The sequence below is a fragment of the Poromitra crassiceps genome (genome assembly GCF_964638095.1).
Source record: "Poromitra crassiceps genome assembly, chromosome: 7".
Lineage (NCBI taxonomy): Eukaryota > Metazoa > Chordata > Actinopteri > Beryciformes > Melamphaidae > Poromitra > Poromitra crassiceps.
In genome coordinates, this window is record NC_139628.1 from 40,862,455 (window position 1) to 40,884,132 (window position 21,678).

A 21,678-nucleotide genomic window follows, 5' to 3' on the forward strand; every position below is an offset into this window, starting at 1 on the left:
CATCTGAGTGAGTTTCATTTGCCTTATTCACACCTGAAACGGCCCTTGGTTTCCTCTCCTGCTCTCTGTGTGTGACCACTGGCAGCTAAATTTAGCTGTGCGTAGGTGGCCTGTGTGGGGTCGTGCTGGGTCATGTGTGTCATGTGACGGAGTTTCATTCACTCTCTCGTCTCAGTACTATCTGCTATCTGCGTCACTATCTGCGTGACGAGGATGCCCTTGAGGAACCACGCTGAGGCGAGCACACGTCAAAAGGTGACGTCAAAAGCAACCGGTGCAAAATGTCAGAAATACTTGTATTCCAATGGCGAAACTCAGCCAAGTTATCCTCAATTGTGAAAACAGACTTTCTGGATCTGGAGATAGACAGATTTTCCATTTCATGATTCCATACTTTTTTTTGCAGAACTTAATATCATGACCAGGTTTGGTGATTTATGCCGGTATTCCACTGTTACCAACTGGGGAATATGGCTTTCATCTGGGCCATCGTGTCACTTTATAGCTGAGGAAAGCCTGGAGATTCTCCATCCTTTTCCAGACCTGCATAGGCGCCTGGTTGGACTGTAGGAGTTCTCTCAGTTCGGCTCCTCGCCTTCTGACTACACTTCCCCCTCACAAAAGCAGTACTCCTCCTTCTCTTCTGACACGGTATGAGTGTGTGAGAGGGTTGAATAGTTGATGTCTTACTCCAGAACTTCTCAGAGTGCATTTAACTGCATTAGTGTGTATTTCATGCTTCTGCTCTCTTGTGTGTGTATATATTAGAACCCAAAGTTGTCAATTTGGCCAATAAGGACAATCACAGGAAAAGAGATTCTTAGAATGTGAGGGAGGGAGAGAGAGAGCGTGTGCTGTTCTGCAGAGCAGCAAAGTAGGAAATGGAACATTCAGAATAAAACAGGAAGTCGCAGCACTCACATTATCCTGACTCAGATATAGAAGAAATAGAAGGTATTGAACGTTTAGGCGGCCCACATAACAGCTTGTTACGTGGGCTCTGGAAGAAAAAGATTCAATCTTGACACCTGCAGAAAGATCATGCAAAATCAGTCATTTCCCCTTAACAAGTGACTTTTTGCTTAGAGCTGCACCAGGCAAGTTCCTTCTCTCTGTCATTTGAAACACTTCAATCCGAACGGCATGCTTGTACTTTAAAACAGTTTATTACCTACCTATTCAATAAATCACAATAAATAATTCAGGTTAAGGTGAACATCAATAAAACATAAAAAAAAATGTGAACAGGAACTTGGTCTAAAGAGCAGCTGAAATTTCACTTCCCTGAGAAACATATTTACATAGTACATTACAGTATCCATTACAGTACACAGGTAATATGTTTTATTAACAAGCAACAAACACGAGAGGAACCGTGAACAGGAATAGGACTGGGACACGCCGTGGAGGGTGGGGGAATGAAATGAACTTGAACGGCTGTTAAAAGTTGAAACCCGAAATACCACAAAATACCTGCAAAACGCAACACTTAAAAGAAACAAATCAAAATCAACGGGAATAATTTTGCAAACATGAATAAGTGAGTGTTTGTTAATAGTAAGCAAGTCACAGTCCATCACTCTCTTCCAGTTGTGACATTAAAAGCAGAGTGTGGCTGATAGCCGCCACAGTCAGAGGAACTTTGACCTTTCTGAGAATAGAGAAAGCGCTGTTGTTGGTACGCGCACACACACATAAACGACAATCCGCGCACATTCGCTCATTTTGGAGGATGGGCGAAGGAGCTGTGTTTCGCACTTTGGGCCGACTGAACAAGAGAAGAAGTGGGTAAAATGTCAGTTTGGTGGAGCGGCTTGGAGACAAAAGGCTCATTGTGGTTGTAATTGTTTTGGTGGTGCATGTAGACGACCTGGGACATCACGTCGTCATGCAGTCTTGCTCTCTAACGTTAGAAGGTTCAACAAGGGGGTGGAATGGCGGGAGACTGATTAAAGCGCCTGTGTGTGTGTGTGAATGACTGCTCCATGACTAGGAATAAATTAATCTGTGACAATGAGAGTGTGTAACTTGACAGCTTTCTGCGTATAATCATGAATCAATGTGTAAATGTGTGTGTGCGTCTGTCGGTGTGTGTCAAGCCCGACTGTACATCGCGCATAATTCGACCGCTGATGTCATTGCGTGAACTCGAAGCGACCCCCATCCAAATCACACACGCACAAGAAATGGCTTCGGTTTACTTTCCATTCAAACAATTCTGGAAGTGGATTTTCCTGAAAACCAGTCAACCTTTGGTATGACAATGCTGTCATATCCATCATTTTACTCTCTCTCTCTCTCTCTCTCTCTGACAAACACTCCAGCACCACCACCCCATCACCCCTCACCCTGCGCTTCAACCCCCAGAGAGGGAGCGTGCTGTGGGGGCGGAGGAGAGCAGAGAGGCCCCTCTGTCTGGTTCTCTATTCTAACAGTGAGGCTTTCACCGCTGTGTTTGGCCCGGGGGTTAAAGTGGGCGGGGCATAGCGTACTGTATGTGAGTGTGTCTAAAATCAGTCTATAGTATAGCTTTGTCGCGGTTCAACTCAGTGTGCTACTTTGGTACTGTACGTTAACCTATTTTCTCTGCGCCAGTGTCCCTTTGATCTTCCTTCCCTTTCACACACAAGCCAACTTTCTTTCAATGAATCCTCATTACCTTCGTGTCCTTCCTTCCTTCTTATATTCTGTCCATCGCCTATTGTCTCACCGTTTCCCCTCTTTTCATATCACACTCCATCTTTTCTCTACAATTCTATTGTTTACTCTCTGTGTGTGTGTGTGTGTGTGTGTGTGTGTGTGTGTGTGTGTGTGTGTGTGTGTGTGCGTGTGTGTGTGTGTGTGTGTGCGTGTGGTTTTGAACTGCTGCTGCCTCAGCAATCTGCAGATGGCAGCGAGGGGAACTTTCCTATCTCTCTCTCCCTCAAACACAAACACACATGCACACGCACACACGGGGGCTTGTTAAAGCGAGATGTAACGAATAACGTGCAGCCAGAACACTTTTAAACGGGGGGGCGATTAAAATATCAAAAGAAGCTATAACCGCCCACACTGATGCACAGAACAAGTATGGTGTGTTGTGTGTGTGTACTTGGTTGTTTATGGGCTTGCTCCTGTGTGAAATAGTGTTTGTGTATTTTCCCTCCTCTACAAAGTCTTTAAAGGCTTTTTACGACTTGTTTGATTACTCACAAAATTTACAACGGAGACCCATTAGAGAACCCTACATGTGTGTGTGTGTGTGTGTGTGTGTGTGTGTGTGTGTGTGTGTGTGTTTTCGTGCTGACTAAGCTACTTTGAGCCCTTTCTACTGTAGCTCACTAGAAAAGGCCTTTGAAGTGACAGGTCGGCCCCATACAACATACTGTGTGTGTGTGTTTCCCTCTTCTCTCACTTTCTGCCATTCTCCCTCCGATTCTCTAACTCTCTCATCATGGCCTCCTCCTCCTCGTCGTCCTCCTGGAGGGGGGGTGTGGGGGGCAGGGGTCGCCCGCTGCTGAGGAGGGTGAGGGCCGGACGGGACAGCTTGGATGGAAGGGGGCCCACGGAGGAAGAGGAGAGGGAGGAAGTGCGAAGGGGGCCCATGGAGGAAGAGGAGAGGGAGGAAGAGGGAAGGGGAGCCACAGTGGCACGGACCTTGCTGTTGGCTCCCAGTTGGCGACTTTGGTTCTGTGGCTGAGAGAGAGAGAGAGGCAGAGAGAGAGAGGGAGAGAGAGAGAAAGAGAGACAATTTAAATTAGTCCTTTAATGCTAGACTAATAAAAAAAAACTAAATTAAAAATCTGGTAAAAAGAGTGTATTTGTGATTGAACATAACAAATGAAAGTTCTGAACCTATAAATAGGCAGGATAACAAAAAGAACAGGAAATTAACTGTCAAGGAACATTATTAAGTTCTTTGTTCATATTGCACTACTACTAACCCTGTTCTTTATGTATCTAAAAGTGGACATGCAACACAAAGACACACTGCATGGTGAAAAAAATAACACATTATAACTGTGTTTAAGGCATTTTAATACTCTGTATGCTTATGGCCTCAAATTAAGACCTCTTATAACTGTGTTTAAGGCATTTTAATACTCTTTATGGCCTCAAATTAAGACCTCTTATAACTGTGTTTAAGGCATTTTAATACTCTTTGTGGCCTTAAATTAAGACCTCTTATAACTGTGTTTAAGGCATTTTAATACTCTACTGTATATGTTTAAGGCATTTTAATCATCTTTATGGCCTAAAATTACTGTAGGTCATTTATGGCTTTTTCAGAAGGGACGTGCACATCAAGCAATTAATCTCTGTCTGCATGTGTACTTTGCATATCTCAAGAACTGCTCGTCCGATCGACTTCACACTTGGCGGGTGTGTTGCTGGGAACCCAAGGACGTGCAGTATCGGATTTGGTGCAGTTCGGACACAACACAGAACACACATTGATAAACTTTGAATAAACATGCAAACAGTGCTCTGTGCAGCAGCGAGGTGAAGAGTTTGGTCCAATGTACCAAACACATGAACCAAACAAAGAGAGGACGTGTGTCCCCTCTGTGTTTGGTCTCATGCATGTCGTCTCTCTCTGTGTTTGGTTCAATGCAGAGGGGACGCACGTCATCTCTGTTTGGTCCAATGCACTTGCTTGCATATACACCAGATGAAGGTCGCTTGACCAAAACGATGTATTGGATTTATTAAAAGTCTTGCTAAAGTGAAGTCAGTCTGTGGAAGTCTACTGATTCTACTGACCTTTGCTTACAAAATAGCTATGCTTTTAAGGGGGGGGGGGGGGGGTGCATCATCTACTGACTGATTCATTTGGAATATCCTGTAACACATTAAATGCAAACAAGCATCTAATAACTCCTTTGATATGTAATCATACAAAAAAAGCTCTTATTTGGCATATAACATTTAGAAAAATCATAATATTACTCTTTTTGGCTCACAGTGTTTCTAAAAGTACATTCTGCCCATCTAATTTGATAGTGTTGATGACTCAGCCTGTTCACTATAAGAAGCTCACAGTGACTCACAATACTATCTGTCCTCTTTCTGTACGACTGAATCTCCCGCTGTACAAACACACGCCGGCTGAAATGAATCAAACGAGCGCCGACCACAAACGTGTTTCCCCTAGAGGTCTTTGGAGGTTATGACAGTTGGTAGTAATTTGTACTCCCAGTTTTGATAGTGGTGCAGCTTGCGGCAATGAAACTGTTGCCGTCTGGATTTATTAGAATGAAAACAATCAATCTCAACACATTCTTGTGCTTCTTTGTTCCCTCGGTGTGGAAACTGGGCCAACTCAGCCAAAATGGTGCTTTAATTTCACTTGTATTTTCACACATAGCTATGACGGTAGTGCTCTTGCTATGGCGGCCCACTGCTGACTCAGTACAAAAGTAACACTGAGTCCGCCAACTTGCAATGACTTTATGACCCCATTCAAAGCTCTCAGCTCCTCTGGAAAAAAGGGTCATATTTAAAAGGTGATGTCTGCTTACCAGTCGAAGTGAAGGTTTAGGGTCCTGAGGGAGAGGGGACACGGTCACAGAAATCAATTGAAACTCTCCCCCCCCCCCCCCGATGAATAGGGACGCACTGATACGAAAATGTTGGCCCGAACAGATAATCGATATTAACATTGCTGTTATTGCCGATAACCGATATGTATTTGTTGATATGATCTGTATAAAAGCAAGTTCCTATGATAATCAAAATTTGTACATAGTGAAAACACATGTAAACATTGTGAATTTGAAAAAAGTAATGTCTTTACTTATTTCCAAAACATTTAGAAAAGTCCAGAAATCATAGATTTACCGCATCCTTGTATTTCCTCAATATGAAACCGATATTAACATTGGTGTTATTAACATCAGCCGATACAGTTATGATTGTCAATATATATTGTGCATTTTCACTGATAATCAAATTTTTCTTGCTTGAGCTGTGTAAACATTTTGTTGGTGACTATGGCTCTAGAGAAGAGGCCATCTTGGCTCTTTATGTCATCCTGCCATGACAACAATCTGTCCGTCTCTCTGACCTGAATCAGACACAAAACAGTTGGATTTCCTGACTCACTTCGCTGTAAAGAAAAGCTCCCGCACACTGTCTCACCTTCTTAGGAGAAAATGTATTGGATATATACGTTTCGGTCACTAGGACCTTCATCAGTATTATGGGCGACATCGCCTTGACTCCATCTATATATATATCTGACTCACTTCGCTAAAACTAATTAAACATAATATATAAAAGGCAAGTTTGTGCATGTGTGTGTGTGAATGTGTATGCACTATGCAGGCACGACACTGAACTGGATGTGTTTCTGTGTGGTGCGTACTGCCACCTAGTGAGTGAAAACAAAAGTAGCAGACATTTTTTGCAGAGTGAGAATGAGGTTGGCATTGGGAAAGCGTGCTCTCTACTTTACCTCAACATGTACTGTACTCGTCTTATCTCTTCATCGTGCTCATTTAGTGGAGTAGTACAATGTGACCTTTATACTGTCGTAAAGCCTTTCCAGGTCAGCCGAGTCATGCGTTGGAGATATGCAGCATAGGTCTATAGGTCATATGAATCTTTTTAATACTATTATCTGTTTGAGTCTAAATGTCCTGTTTTCTGGAAAAAGACAGCTAATCTAAAAATGTATTTGGTGCGTGTGATAAACTGTACAAAGAGTTTTACATTAAACTGCTACAGAGTCCAACATTTTCACTTGTACTCTGTGTAAACGGGCTACAGTTTGTCCTCAAAGAATGACAGAAGGAACGTCGCAGTCAGCATAACACATACAGGCAGGAAATAATGCAAGAAAAGCAGAACGGAGGGAATCTCCGGAAAAGGGGTGATTAGAGGTTTCTGCAAGTTAATGGTATGATTTTTAAGGTTTTTGTAAGGTCTATTTGAATAAGGTTTAAGACCAATTTCACAGAAAATTGGAGAGGCATAAGATCTGGAGAAGCTGGGGATTGAACCCAGGACCTCATACATGCGAAGCACGCGCTCTACCACTGAGCTACATCCCCTCTGCTTTTCATGCTTCCTTCAATCAGTCATCCTCTGGGACTGAACACTGAACCTGCCTGAAGTCAGTATTAGATGAAGCTGGTGATGCCATACCAGTGTATCAACATTTACACCTTTTTAATGAAGATCTATCCCTTTTCAGCAGATACTATCAGATATGAAAGCTCCCATCGGCTGTTTAGACCTCGTCAGATCCATTATGAGGAAGCACTTCTGCAACTGCAGAGTAGCTCAGACTGAAGTGGGCCCACTTTGGTATTCAAGCTTTGTGCTTCATGCTAATGTAGGCACCATTTACACCTCTTAACTCAGCTCTCTTCAGATCCACTCCAATGTATTTAGGAGCTATAAAAAACAACACTGAATCAGAAATCTAATTTGCATATAAAAAACAATGTTTCAAAAGTCTCTGTTAACTTTCTGCCTTTTAATATCAGACCACTTAAAACCAGCTCATGTGCATTTCTCGTTAATGGGCTCAAATTCAGTAGCTGCAGAGCCATCTGTCTAGAAGAGTGAAAACGTGTTGAATCGTCAAAAGCAGCATTTAACTGTATTGAAAACATTGAAAGAAACTGGATTGATATTAAGAAGTGTCAAAGAGCGTGCCATAGACACCCTACAGGTTAATCACACGGAGAAAAGCAACCGGGAAACATCACATTCCTGATGATGAGAAAGTGTGGCAAAAGAGGGTGAGAGGCAAAAGGAAGGGATGGGATAAAAGATGGAAGGGAGGAAGAGGAGAGGGAAGTGAAGGGTTCAAATGAAACTGATGTTGAAGAAAAGGAACATGACTGTGTGTTGTGTTTACCTGTCGAGGCGCTCTGCTGTGTGTGGCTTTAGTGCCCTCTAGTGGCTGAGCCTGGTCTCTGTGCGCTGCCTGCTGGAGCCTGCAACCACCACCACCACCAACACCATCATCATCATTATCAGCATCTCTATTAGATTCAATATTGGCATCTTCATCATCATGAGGATCTCAATATTCTCAGCCATCATGATCATTATCACTAACCCTCCCTCACCCATCCCCGTGGAATTAACTCCCATTACTTTTACTTCCTGGAAAACAGAGTATCTAGATGGTGACCTCATGCTGCACCAGTACAATCCTGATCCTGTGACCTCACATTCTGTTTCACTCTACTGATCAGACTGGACTTCCACCTGCGCACAGCCAATTCCTGAAATTACAATGTAACCAGGAACTGCGTCGTAGTTGATGACTTAAGCGGTCCAATCAGGGACTGACTGGATCCAATGCTGATTGGCTGAAGGACTTTGTCTGTCAAGGCAAGTACTCCCGCCCACTGAAATCGATGTGGACGTTAGAAGAGCGAAACAGAATGTGAAGGTCGTGTGATCAGGATGGTTTTTTACCAGAAATACAATCCTGCCCCTCTGAACTCCTCCCATCAAATAAAGCTGGCTGTCTCATATTCCATTTAGACAGCTTTGAATGATCCCTCACTGTGTCTGTGGTATGCCCCTACATCCTGTTTCAACGGGAAATGCATAGAACCAGGAAGTAAATATGCCATTCCATGGGGTCTTCGAGATTATCATCCTCAGCTCCTCATTATCGTCTTCGTCATCATCATTAACATCCTGTTACATCATCGTCCTCGGTTACATCATCATCACATCATCACCATATTCACTCACCTAGACAGCGACAAGTGGACAGACACGCACACACTTAAAACACATGCACACGCGCGCACACACCCCAACCTACCTGTAGGGGAATCGTGGCTGTGAGAGCAGCGCTCTGCTCCTGAGGTGCTGGTAGAGGTTGCTGCTCAGAGACATAGGGTTGAGCACACAGTCCTCATCCAGCTGGCCAAGACAAGCCTGACAGAGACACACAGAGAAACCCAATAACCATCCCAACATCATCTGGATAGACAGGCTGCAGCCTATGGGCTAGTGGCGCAATGGATAACGCGTCTGACTACGGATCAGAAGATTCCAGGTTCGACTCCTGGCTAGCTCGATGGTAGCTTAGGGAGTTAACTAATTCCCACTGCCTGTCTGCATTTTCTAACCTTGAGAGGCAGCTGGATTCACATGAGATCAAGATCAAATGACAAATCCACCTTGCCGCACTCCAATCTATTATCTCTATCTATCTATCTATCTATCTATCTATCTATCTATCTATCTATCTATCTATCTCTATCTCTAATCTATGAAAGGCAGAGAAAGAGCAGTAAGACGTGTTATCCCTGACACACAAAGGTAGTGATCACATTTACACCTCTCCAACATTGCATGCAGACAGTTTTGTGTTACAAGATTCCGCTTGGAGGAATGTTGTCCTTTCGACACGTGTAAGGAAATAGGCATGTACGGTCAATTGACAGCATTGTTCCATAAAAGGAATATACGGGTGGTCTTTTTAAAAGAGCATCTGACCACTGGAGGAGTGCCGTGACCCGGATTCGAACCGGGGTTGCTGCGGCCACAACGCAGAGTACTAACCACTATACGATCACGGCAAGCCAGCTCGACAACGGGACTGACGGTGAGCGAGGGCCTTTCTACCATGTTTTATCTCTTGATTTAACCTTGCCGTTTCCTTTTTTTCGTGTTGCAAATTTAAGCTTGAGCATCGATCAAAAAGCAGCACTGAGGGTCAACCTTTTTGGGACTTCAGTGTGTTCACTGAAAAAGTCCACCATGGAAATAAGTTTAACAACTTTATTGTGATATCCCGATGAATTATTCTATACTATATGCTTGTTTGGTATATTGTATTTTTTTATTTAAAATAAATTCATTCATTCATTCATGAGTCGCTTTTATGCAAGCACTTGTCGTCCTCTTTGGCCTTCCTCCGGCCCATAACCATACACAGCTTCCACGTATTTTGCAAACAAGTGACCCCCGAGTCGGGTGCCATGAACTACTGTGCAACGGTGTGACACTAATAAAAGAGATATTCCAAGCTAAATGTGGAAGATTATGCAAGAGAGAAAACTATAAGTGCTAGTCCATTCAAACTGACCATGAAGGGAGAGGCAATCATCACTTGCTTTTGTTTAAGCCAACATTCTAAATTAGCATTTAAAGGTGGGCTCTCAGAGAGAGGGGGAAAGGGAGACAATAGTTTCAATTTGTTAGCTGTGAAAGCTAACAATGAGCTAGCCAGGAGTCGAACCTGGAATCTTCTGATCCGTAGTCAGACGCGTTATCCATTGCGCCACTAGCCCGTGAAGTTGTGATAATAGGGAGCACACACACCTCGCCAACATCACATGCAGCCGTCTGGTTTTCTGATGCGATTCATACAGCTGAGCTCTGTGGAGGAATGTTGGTCTAATCCAGTGGGTTTCAAAGTGGGGGCCGCAAGGGGGCATCTAGGGGGGCCTCCGCAAATTAATGGAAATGCTTAAAAAAACATCTTTATGGGGAACGAAATTATATTTGTTAATACTACAGTATAATAAATAAATCATATATTTGTATTATATATTTTTTCATTTATAATTTATTCTATTATATTTAATCATATTTAGTGTAGTATTAACAAATATAATTGAATCCTTTCCTTCCACATAAAAAAATATATTTGCCATGCCCATCTGTCTAATTGCCTGCCATTCATTGTCATTTTCCCCTGGTGTGGGTAATAATCTGGAAAAATGTTTATGACGAAATATTGAGTAATGAGTATGAAGAAATATTGAATATGAAGAAATATTGAATATGAAGAAATATTGAATATGAAGAAATTAGAAAGATTTGAGATACAAATGTAATTATTAGGTTATTACATTAATAAAGTAAGGAAATATTCTGAGGTTGTATGGAAGTGATTTTACATTTTCAATAGTATTGTCAATGGCTTTTTACAGACATCTTGCAATAGGGGGGCCGCAGTTAAAGACTAAAGGGCTCATTATACTCGAGCAAGCTCCGTGGGGTGGAGCTCCGCGAGTCTCCGCGAGTCACCGTGCGGACCTCGCGCTGGGGCAGATGCTTTTATACTCAGAAGTGATCAGCCAAGTGATCAGCATGTATTGTACAATGTAATAGTGAGAACAGCCCGTGAAAAGTCGCAATGAAACGCTATTATGTGCAGTACTGAGTGCGCTTTCACTCTCAAACGACCGTACATCAGCACATGAATGAATCACCAAACTTGTTTTTACTGAAAGCCGTTTCAGTTCTCAGCCCTGATAGCCTACTCTGTGCTGCTTTTAATCTCTCTCAATCATGCTCTCAACACAACACATTTACTTGGTGAAATGACTAAAAACGAACAGTTGCAAATCAAAGTTTAGTCTACCACATGGGTCAAGAAATCTGAGCTAACCTGTATAGCCTGAATGGCATCAGGCGGGGGGTCCTGATTTGAGACGGGCGCTGGGCAGGGCAGCAACAGCTCCCTGGAGACCACCGGCTTCAGCAGGAGGGAGAGAGACGGGGAGGGCTGGAGGATGTAGTGGGAATACACACCTGGGTTCACACACACACACACACATACACAGACACACAGCGCGAGACTGTGAAATGAACAATACTCCTTAAAGCTGCATACATTCTCTCTCGTTCTCTCTCTGCCTCTCACGCACGCTAGGGGTGGGACTAAATATCGAAATATGGTGATACTTCCTCTTGCGATACATTATCGATACCCTGGTGCTCATATCGTGATACCATTGTGACATTTATCCTGAAATGTGTATTTTTTGCAACCTTTTTCCCCTGTAAACTTAATTTACACAGATTGAAAAGGTTTTACTGAGGCATAGTTTTGTATCGTTCCTTTAAACATTTTAATTTCACACATGGAGTCGTGGACAAGGTGCAGTCAGTGTGTGTTAAAGAGGCACGATGCAGTCTGGACTTTGTTGTACATTGTTTCATGTCAATGCTATGGATAAATATGTAATTCCTGCTTTTTGCCTTTTTAGGGGGAGATTACATAAACTTTATAATATATTATAATATAATATTATAACTTTATTATATATTAAAATATATATATATTCCACACTGGGAAATCCAATGCAGTGAGACAATAGAGAGACATAAAAGCACAGAGCAAGACAAGATAACAGCAGACCAAATTCTCTTTTTACAAAAGATTAACTTCCTTTTAACTGCAGTAATAGGCGGAGCAACACCGACAGGAGTGTTTGAACGTCACTTTCCTGAAGTGAAAGTAAAAGTAACAGAGCGACAGACAGCACTGCTACAGTGGAGAAGTCTCTTAACAGAGCGACAGACAGCACTGCTACAGTGGAGAAGTCTCTTAACAGAGCGACAGACAGCACTGCTACAGTGGAGAAGTCTCTTAACAGAGCGACAGACAGCACTGCTACAGTGGAGAAGTCTCTTAACAGAGCGACAGACAGCACTGCTACAGTGGAGAATTCTCTTTCATTCTCTCAGTTCATCAGGCCTTTCTCAACAATACAGCAGTCTTAAGAGACATACAGGTGAGCACAGCAGATACTATTTACTATTTAAAACGAGAGCAGTGATACATAATTGAGCTATATTCAAATGGGATGTTTCCCTCGTTTCATTTTGCCTACTTGTCAAATGGGGAAGTGCAATTTAACTACATAACTGTAAATTACTTTTGATAATATTCCAATCATCTAACTTTGATATCTTTCAATATGAATATTCAAGAATGGTGTCACAGTATTGTTATTTCACACTTTCACTTTAGGTCTCAGTGTCTAGATATGTCTGCTGCCAGCAGTCTCCTCTCTGAAGAGCAGTTTCTGTGCTCCATCTGTCTGGATGTGTTCACTGATCCAGTCTCCACACCATGTGGACACAACTGGACAACACACAACACTGGGATGTTAATGCCCCATGCAAGTGTCCCTTGTGTCAAAAGCGTTTCAACACAAGACCTGAGATGCAGGTGAACACTTTCATATCTGAGATGGCTGCTCAGTTGAGGAAGTCAGCTCAGATGAGAGCCAAACCAGGAGAAGTTCCCTGTGACGTCTGCACTGGGACCAAACTGAAGGCCCTGAAGTCCTGCCTGGTGTGTCTGGCCTCCTACTGTGAGACTCACCTGGAGCCTCACCAGAGAATCAAAAGCCTCAAAAGACATAAGCTGATGGATCCTGTGGAGGACCTGGAAGACAGGATGTGTAAAGAGCATGATGGACCACTCCAGCTGTTCTGCAAGACGGACCAGATGTGTGTGTGTCTGGTCTGCACTGAGTCAGACCACAAGTCACATCACTTTGTTCCTCTGAAAGAAGAATATGAAGGAAAGAAGGTTGAGCTTGGGGAGATAGGGGCTAAAATTAGGCAGAAGATCCAGGAGAGACAACTAAAGATTCAGGAGATCAAACAGTCAGTAGAGCTCAGCAAGGAAGATGCAGACAGAGAGATAGCAGACAGTGTGCAGGTCTTCACTGCTCTGATGCAGTCTGTGGAGAGAGGCCAGGCTGAGGTCATTGAGACGATCGGAGAGAAGCTGAAAACAACAGAGAAACAGGCTGAAGGCTTCATCAAAGAGCTGGAACAGGAAATCTCTGAGCTGATGAAGAGAACCGCTGAGGTGGAGCAGCTCTCACACACTGAAGACCACCTACACCTCCTCCAAAGCTTCCCATCCCTGAACACTCCTCCACACACCAAGGACTGGACAGAGGTCAGTGTCCATCGCTCATCATATGGGACTGTGAGGAGAGCTGTGGCCCAGTTGGAGGAGTCTCTCGGGAAAGAGATGGAGAAGCTGTGTGCTGATGTTCAGCTGAAGAGGGCCCAGCAGTATGCAGTGGATGTGACTCTGGATCCTGAAACAGCATATCCCACGCTCATCCTGTCTGATGATGGGAAAAAAGTAAAATATGGTGGTGTAAAGAAGGATCTACCAGACAACTTAGAGAGATTTTCCGTTTGTTGCTGTGTCTTAGGAAAGCAGAGCTTCTCTTCAGGAAGGTTTTACTATGAGGTTCAGGTCCAAGGGAAGACTAATTGGGATTTAGGAGTGGCCAGAGGGTCAATCAACAGGAAGATAAAACTCACACTGAGCCCCCAGCATGGCTACTGGGCTTTATGGTTGAGGAATAGAAATGAGTATAAAGCTCCTGCTGGCCTCCTCTCTCTGAAGACGAAGCCTCAGAAGGTGGGGGTGTTTGTGGATTATGAGGAGGGTCTGGTCTCTTTTTATGATGTAGATGCTGCAGCTCTTATCTACTCCTATACTGGCTGCACCTTCACTGAGACACTTTGCCCATACTTCAGTCCCTGTAACAATGATGATGGTGAAAACTCTGCCCCACTGATCATCTGTCCTGTCAATCACACAGATTAGACTAATCATTTGTTGATTCATTGTCTTTTAAGATAACAAATTTATAAATTATCCAAACTTGCAATCAAGATTTATTTTGTGACATTTCGGTCACAAATGTTTTTTTTTTTGATTGATTGATTTATTGGGTGAATGTCAACAATACAGGGAAATCACAGACAATCACCGAGGATAAAAACACAATAAAGCCATTGGCTGGTTACAGATACCGTGAAGCCATCTTAAATAGGGAGTGACTGTAGTGTCATAGCCAATCAAAACTCCCCACATGAAACAGGCCATGAGGCATCACAACACATCATTTCTAAAAGGCAGTCAGCTAAATGACGCATGAAAAACAATAAATATTTAGAACATATATTATCAAATACTTAGAAAGTGTATTATCAATATGGTGAGGCTCACAAAAATAGGCAATAAGTAGGGACACACATCCATAATGTTAAATAACCATAATCAGATTGATAATTTCACTCAGACAAGACTGCCTCCAATTAGGCCTGAAAGCGGGTGCCTGGAGGTAATAGCCTATGAGCTGAGGAATGCCTGCATCAGCTACATTTGTACTGAACTTTGAACTGCACCAGCTTACTTTTTTATGTTGACAAGGTGCAGTCAGTGTGTGTTAAAGAGGCAATATGCAGTCTGCACTTTGTTGTACATTGTTTCATTTCTGTGAATAAATATGTAATTCCTGCTTTTTTTGTCTTTTTAGGGGTATTTTTTCCTCTTCAGTTACACAGATATTGTGATGTATCGTAGATTAAATTTCTTGCAATGTATCGATTATCGCAGAATTGCAGTATCGTGATACAATCGTTATCGAGGGCCAAATATCGTGATAGTATCATATCGTGAGTTACTCTGCGATTCCCACCCCTAATGCATGCACGCACGCACGCACGCACGCATGCACACACACACACACACACACACACACGCACGCACGCACGCACACACACACACACACACACACACACACGCACACACACACACCTGAGACTCCGGCTGTAGAGCTCTGGACCGGCTCCAGGCACACCAGCAGGAACAAGTCACGACTCTGAGAAAGGGGGGAAAACAGATCTCACACTGACCAATGCGGTCCATATGTCGTGTGTACTGTGATGGCATTTTGTGCATGTTGCAGTCTGAAATGAGTTATGTTGGTTATGGTTTAAAAAATATCTTTGGGGTCAACAAACTAGTGAAATACAACATCATGGCGAGAGATATTAGTATACCGGTACTATTGCGTTAGTTAATCATTTTGTCGTAGAGCCAACCAGATTGCCTGTCCTCACCAGGGTTAATGATGAAATTTATGACAGATTCGCTTCATGAAAATTATTTTAATTTTGTTATACGAAACCAGTCCTTGGGTGTCAAGCACGTCTTGTGAAGCACTGATGTCTGTGTCTGTGCCTTCGAAAAAAGAGACGACACAGTGCATTGGCCGGGCAATTGCTTGGATGGTGATACTGCAGCAGGTTGACTGCTTTCCTTATAAAACGCTGCAAGGTTGAATCCCGTGCAGGGGGCTGCCTGTTCTGATGGAAATCAGTTTATTCAGTGATCAAGCCTAAAACGGCTTCTTCCAGTCACTTCAGATTTCTCAACTTCGCAATGAAAACGTACATGTCAAAAAAAGAGATGTATATATGCCTCTGCCTTCCACAATGTCATTTAAAATGAGGTTCAACTGTTCAGCATGGGAAACGCACAGCTGTGTCTGTCGGAATCAGCCCTGGCATGTTTGAGCATTTCAAATGGTTAGTGAAGCAACTGGAGGCAACGTTGTTCCAACATGGCCAGCGCTCAGCCCCGGTAACAGACAGACAACTGACGTCAAGACGACAGTAGGTAGGTAACTGCTTCCGGACCAGCAGAGGACGAGGTGGCCGAGTGGTTAAGGCGATGGATTGCTAATCCATTGTGCTCTGCACGCGTGGGTTCGAGTCCCACCCTCGTCGAGATCTATTGTTGCGAAAACAAAGGGAGGGACTGTTTGCGCAGCTTCAGATATAGGTTCTATTATTCACTCAACGAAATCCCTGTGCAGATGCCTTTCACACCATCTGGTCGATGAAGTTGTAAATCCAGTGTTTCCAGAAACATTGTGGAAGATCATAAGTTAACTATCCTTTAAAAAATGCCTCTATTTTGTTAAAACCTTGGTTTACATTATACACTCAGACGCGGTTATTATTATGCAGTCTCAGACCTGCATTAACATAGAGAGGATCTTGTGGAGCTGCGATGGCCGAGTGGTTAAGGCGTTGGACTTGAAATCCAATGGGATCTTCCCGCGCAGGTTCGAACCCTGCTCGCAGCGTCCAACACTTTCTGAATTTTCCCCAGGGTTAGTGTTGGCTGTAGCATGTTGATGGCTCTCCCGACACAACCACATATTTAGCTTGCTAGATAATTAAGCAGGTACCTACTTCAGCACTTCAGCAGGTAGCTAGGTGATATAATGGAAAAATGACTAAAATGCTTTGTTGATTCACCAATTAATGAGTTGCAGCCATAGATCATTATTGTACAGATACAATAATGATCAATAAGCAATCAATCAATCATTTTGCACTCACAGTGATAAGACAGGTTCCTTGCGTTTCATACACAGCCTTAATCTTCAAATAGCCATTTGAAGGAGTGAGAAAGTGAGGACCAGGACAGAGCTCCTCAGTTTCCTACAATGTCCTCACTTCCCGGGTATATAGCTACACACGCACACGCACACGCACACAGACACACGCACACGCACACGCACACGCACACGCACACGCACACACACAGACTTACCCTGAGTGTGTGACAGAGGGCGTGGAACAGGTTGCGGTTGGCTTCCAGCTCGTCCCAGTCCAGCTGCCAACAGGTGGTGGGGCTGATCACCAGTGGCAGGCCATACAACACACTCTCACACACCCCATCTGCATGCAGAGCCCTGCAAAACACACACACACACACACACACACACACACTAGGTGTTGGCGGGGAAGGAGACACACATTATCGTCTGTGCTCTGCAGAATCTTTGTTAGGGTTATTAATAATATATAATATATACTACTGTAATATTAATATATTACAGTAGTATATTTTTTAATAGTTGTCCAGTCCCCACCAAAACGGGGGGCTATGCATCAGTCGCCATCCGTTTGATAGTCACACTGTAATCTTTACTTTGTGCCGCTAGGGGGCGGCATTGACAATGAATGGGGACTCGGTGGTAAAGCAGGTCATACAATGAAAGTTATGATACAATGTGGGCGACAATGGATGGGAAGTCAGTGGTACAGTTAAAGTTATCATAGGTAACAATAGTCTACACATGCTACATACAGTACACACTTGGAGACATCAGACTGGACTGATGTGTTGAAGTGAGAGTCAATGGAGAATTTTAATTAATTGTATTGTAGTCACTAACGTCCCGACGCACACACCGTCTTCTTCAGAGTTGACTGAAGAACACGCTGCGTACGTTAGTCTGTGCACCTTATTAAAATCTATTTACCAGTGATATTGTGTGTTCCACTGCTCTCTAGGGGGTTCAGTCAATTAGAAGTGGCCCATTGAACTGTTTCCAGTATTTTGTCCTGTTCTGAGAGCACCGACCTCCCTCTGTGGAGGGGCTGAAGCGCAAGACATTCCTGCTACATTGATACAGACAAACCCTCTCTTACAGACGCCTAATAAATGTGTGTCAAAGGGAAATCAGCTCTCAGTCAGTTCCTGAAAAAGTGCTCGAAAAAGTGTTTTCAGCAGAACACCAGAAATATGGAAATACATAACACATGATAATGGGCAGAGAGACAGAATGACATCATCCCTGCCAAGGTGTGTGTGTGTGTGTGTGTAAGCAGTATCACTGTCCTCATCAGTATGTAAAACGTGCACACACACACACACACACACACACACACACACACACACACACACACAGAAACTAAGTGTCATGGATATGTAAAGCCAATGCAAAGTAGGAAAAGAGGAAGAGATCACTCATCTGGGAATGTCTGCGTTCCATCATGCATGAATGGTGTGTGTGTCCAGTATACAGACAGACACACTAGCATGTGTGTGTGTGTGTGTGTGTGTGTGTGTGTGTGTGTGTGTGTGTGTGTGTGTGTGTGTGTGTGTGTGTGTGTGTTTTGGGAGGGATGAATTATTTAGACCATGGGTTTTCAAAGTCTGAGACTGTGGGCCTCCCCCACAGACAGACGAAGCTTGGCTAGCGCGGGGATGTCCGCAGATTGAAATCCCCGGTCTACTGTGGAATACAGAGGGAGTTATCTGGCAGCGATAGGCTTAATCAGAATTGTGGGAACTCATTTGACAATGGCTTGAATCTAACGGATGTTCATTAATATGTAAATGTTACGCACTCCAATTTGAAGGAGCGACAGAAGGGATATTTATTTGATATGGCCAAACACATTCTGGATACGAGGCATTTGTCTCTATACCCTGCAGTTGTTTGGGGTGTTTTCCAGTATAGGAGCAGATGACTCCAGCAGAACAAAGCAGACTTTGATGTGATGGAAGCGTCCCTGCTGTCAGAATGGAGCTATTCACAGACAGGCTGCTTTGTTGCATCATGGCCCATTTGACCAAAGGATCAAAACAGAGCGGGGAGGACGGGACTGGGAAGAAGGGGAAGGCAGATCATGTTAAAGGAACACACCTATATTTTGGGACATTCGCCTATTTGCCATATTTCTGATAGAAAGACGAGAAGAGATGCCTTTCTCTTCCCTGTGCGTGCATTACAACGTAGCCCCACTGCAAAGTCATTGGTTGCAATTGAAGGGGGGGGGGGTAACACCCAATCACAGTCAAAAATAAAATAAAAATGAATAAATCAGATGAAACACAGGCAGGTAATGATGTCACTGCAGTTGTGGTCTTAACTGGTCTTGAAATAAATGTGGTCTCGAGAGCAAGAGCGGTCTCGAGTAATACAACACTAGTTGCAGCTGTAACGTTAGTTGTCTGACAACTAATACTAGATCTCTTGCTGTCTTTCTTTCCTTCACTTCCCACACACAATGCTGATTTGCAGGTTGGATCTCCACTCCTTCTCTATCAATCCCCACCCGCAACCCCTCCCACTCTTACTTGATTGCCTTCAGCCTCTGTGGCGGACGGCTGTGATTGGCCGAGGCCTTAGCGGCAGGCAGGAGGTCCCGGAGGCTCTCGGTGTTCACTCCCAGGTTGGGGGCCAAGGGGAAGGCTGGAGTGGGGCTTAGCACACGCTCCTGCATGTCACACTTCACACACACTGCACAGACACATGGGATGAGAAAGAGAGAGAAGTTGGATCATGATAGAAAACACCAAACTGATCCAGAAAGACTTCTATAATACAAAAACTATTGTTGTCTGCAGTGATACTAACAAATCTTTAAAAGTTGCAATCATATACATGACTTCCCTTGAAAACAAGTGGAGGCATTCTGTGTCTCTACAACTGATGCATATATATATTATATATATATATCTATCTGATATGCCGATATTTTTTAATTCTTTTGGCGATGCCGATGCCGATACAGATATACACGCATATTTTTCCCCACCTAATTTCAGTGATCATCAAGTCTCTCCTGTAGTGAAATTAACACATTATTATGCCTACTCTTATCGTGATGGCCCGCTGGCAGATGCAGACATGTAAATACAATGCTTTTCAAAATGTACGCATTCACTGGGCAAAATAAGAAAACTACTTCAACTTAGCTTATGTAAAACATGCCATATTTCTTGTAACATTTTCTTTCAAACTAAACTTTAAGATTAATCCGACCTAATCAGGCTTGGATCATTCTCTGATTGCTCTTCCTGAGACATTTAGTCAAAGAATTCAGTGAAGCATCGAGCATTTTGGCATAGTTAAAGCGTCATTTTATCGGCCTGTCAAATCGGCAGAAATGTTTGTTTTCGGGCCGATATGATATTTCATTTCGACGCCTTTATCGGCCGATACCGATGACGTGACGATATCATCGTGCATCCTTAGTGTCTACCAATGTGTGTGGATGTTACTTTACCTGGGCTGGGATTCTGCAGGGTGCGAGGCAAGAGGAGGTGCAGGTGCTCTCTGTCTCCTCCCTGCTCATGAAGCCACGCTTTCAGCACCGTCTCCATGGCGACCACGCTGTTGTCCACACGCTGCAGGTCGACCTCCATCCCCAGCATCAGACAGTCTGTGGTCGCGCAGACACACACGTGAGCATCAACACATGTCGGATGAGAAATGGTCAGCGTTTGAGGTCTAGACCCTGCTGCCAACTGACTTCAAAGGATTTAAACTGTGTTGGTTAAAAAGTAGTTTGATAATTGCATGGTGGAGATGTTGTTTCAGAGCCATTTCATTAGTCTTGTTTACAATGGAGAGTTAACATAATATTTTCCTGTTTTAGATGGACATTTCTGGGGAAAATTACATACTGTTTCAAAAGTCAGTATACATGTTTATATACATGATCAATAAATAAATGAGATAAAAATGACTACAACAATTACATAGCTTTGTTTTATTTATTATGAATAAAAACAATATACCTCTTTTCAAAATGCTTGGTATTTCACTTTTTCACCACTAGGTGGAAGCAAAAGAGTAGATTCAATATACTCGACTCATCACATCAAGGGTTTAACGTCCTTACGTGATCATCCACAAACCATTTGAAACTTTTACAGCCTTGGACCTAGATTTAGAGTCTGGTAGACGGCTCGGCACTGCTTTCATGTGGAAGAACTAGGCCTGCAATGCATTTTGGATGCTGAAATCAGCCTCAGACTGAAGGGCAGCCTCTGGTCTGTGCTGGAACATGCAGTAAGATACAGCCTGTTTATTTGCCTGACATCATTTCAGTTGTTTTTCTGGTTTATCTCATGTACTCTCTCTTCTCTCTCTCTGTATACCCAATTATCCCAGAGGCTAGAGAGGAGGTAGTCTGATCTCCTCTCCATCCCCACTGATCTCCACTCCTGAGCCTCACCCTCCTCTCCTCTCCCTCTCCCCCTGCTCTCTTTGGTCCACGTAGCCTGATGTCCATTTATCATTGCCAACAAGGCCCAGACCTTACAGAACGCCCCTCTTCTCTCTTTCCTTCTATCTGGTGTTTAATAGTTAATGACCCATCGGGGGATAACTAATAGGACTGAAAGGAGGAGAGAGGATCAGGAGGAGGGGGTAAGAGTGAGGGAGGAGAGAGGACAGATAGAGAGAGAGAGGGGGAGAATAAATGGGAGAGGATGGGGAGGGGGGAGGGGGTGGACAAAGTATTTAAACTTTCTCAGCCAAGAAACTCATGAGAAAAATGAGA

The 21,678-nt window shown here is 43.5% G+C and overlaps 1 protein-coding gene and 1 pseudogene across 2 annotated transcripts in view; one reads left to right on the forward strand and one right to left on the reverse strand.

The window, feature by feature from the left end:
* Positions 1–3,393: 3,393 nt before the first annotated feature.
* Positions 3,394–21,678, reverse strand: part of m1ap (meiosis 1 associated protein) — a gene marked incomplete at both ends in the record, with an annotated part of 66,398 nt that continues 48,113 nt past the window's right edge. Inside the window, 9 exons of the mRNA XM_083640117.1 lie at positions 3,394–3,678; positions 5,505–5,528; positions 7,853–7,931; positions 8,780–8,895; positions 11,363–11,505; positions 15,338–15,401; positions 17,147–17,288; positions 19,466–19,628; positions 20,398–20,553. Coding sequence (XP_083496243.1) covers positions 3,394–3,678; positions 5,505–5,528; positions 7,853–7,931; positions 8,780–8,895; positions 11,363–11,505; positions 15,338–15,401; positions 17,147–17,288; positions 19,466–19,628; positions 20,398–20,553 — 1,172 coding nt within the window. The remainder of the gene's footprint in view (positions 3,679–5,504; positions 5,529–7,852; positions 7,932–8,779; positions 8,896–11,362; positions 11,506–15,337; positions 15,402–17,146; positions 17,289–19,465; positions 19,629–20,397; positions 20,554–21,678) is intronic.
* On the forward strand, positions 12,747–14,341 carry LOC310780232 (E3 ubiquitin-protein ligase TRIM21-like; annotated as a pseudogene). Its single transcript has one exon. The product of its transcript is annotated as an E3 ubiquitin-protein ligase TRIM21-like (transcript).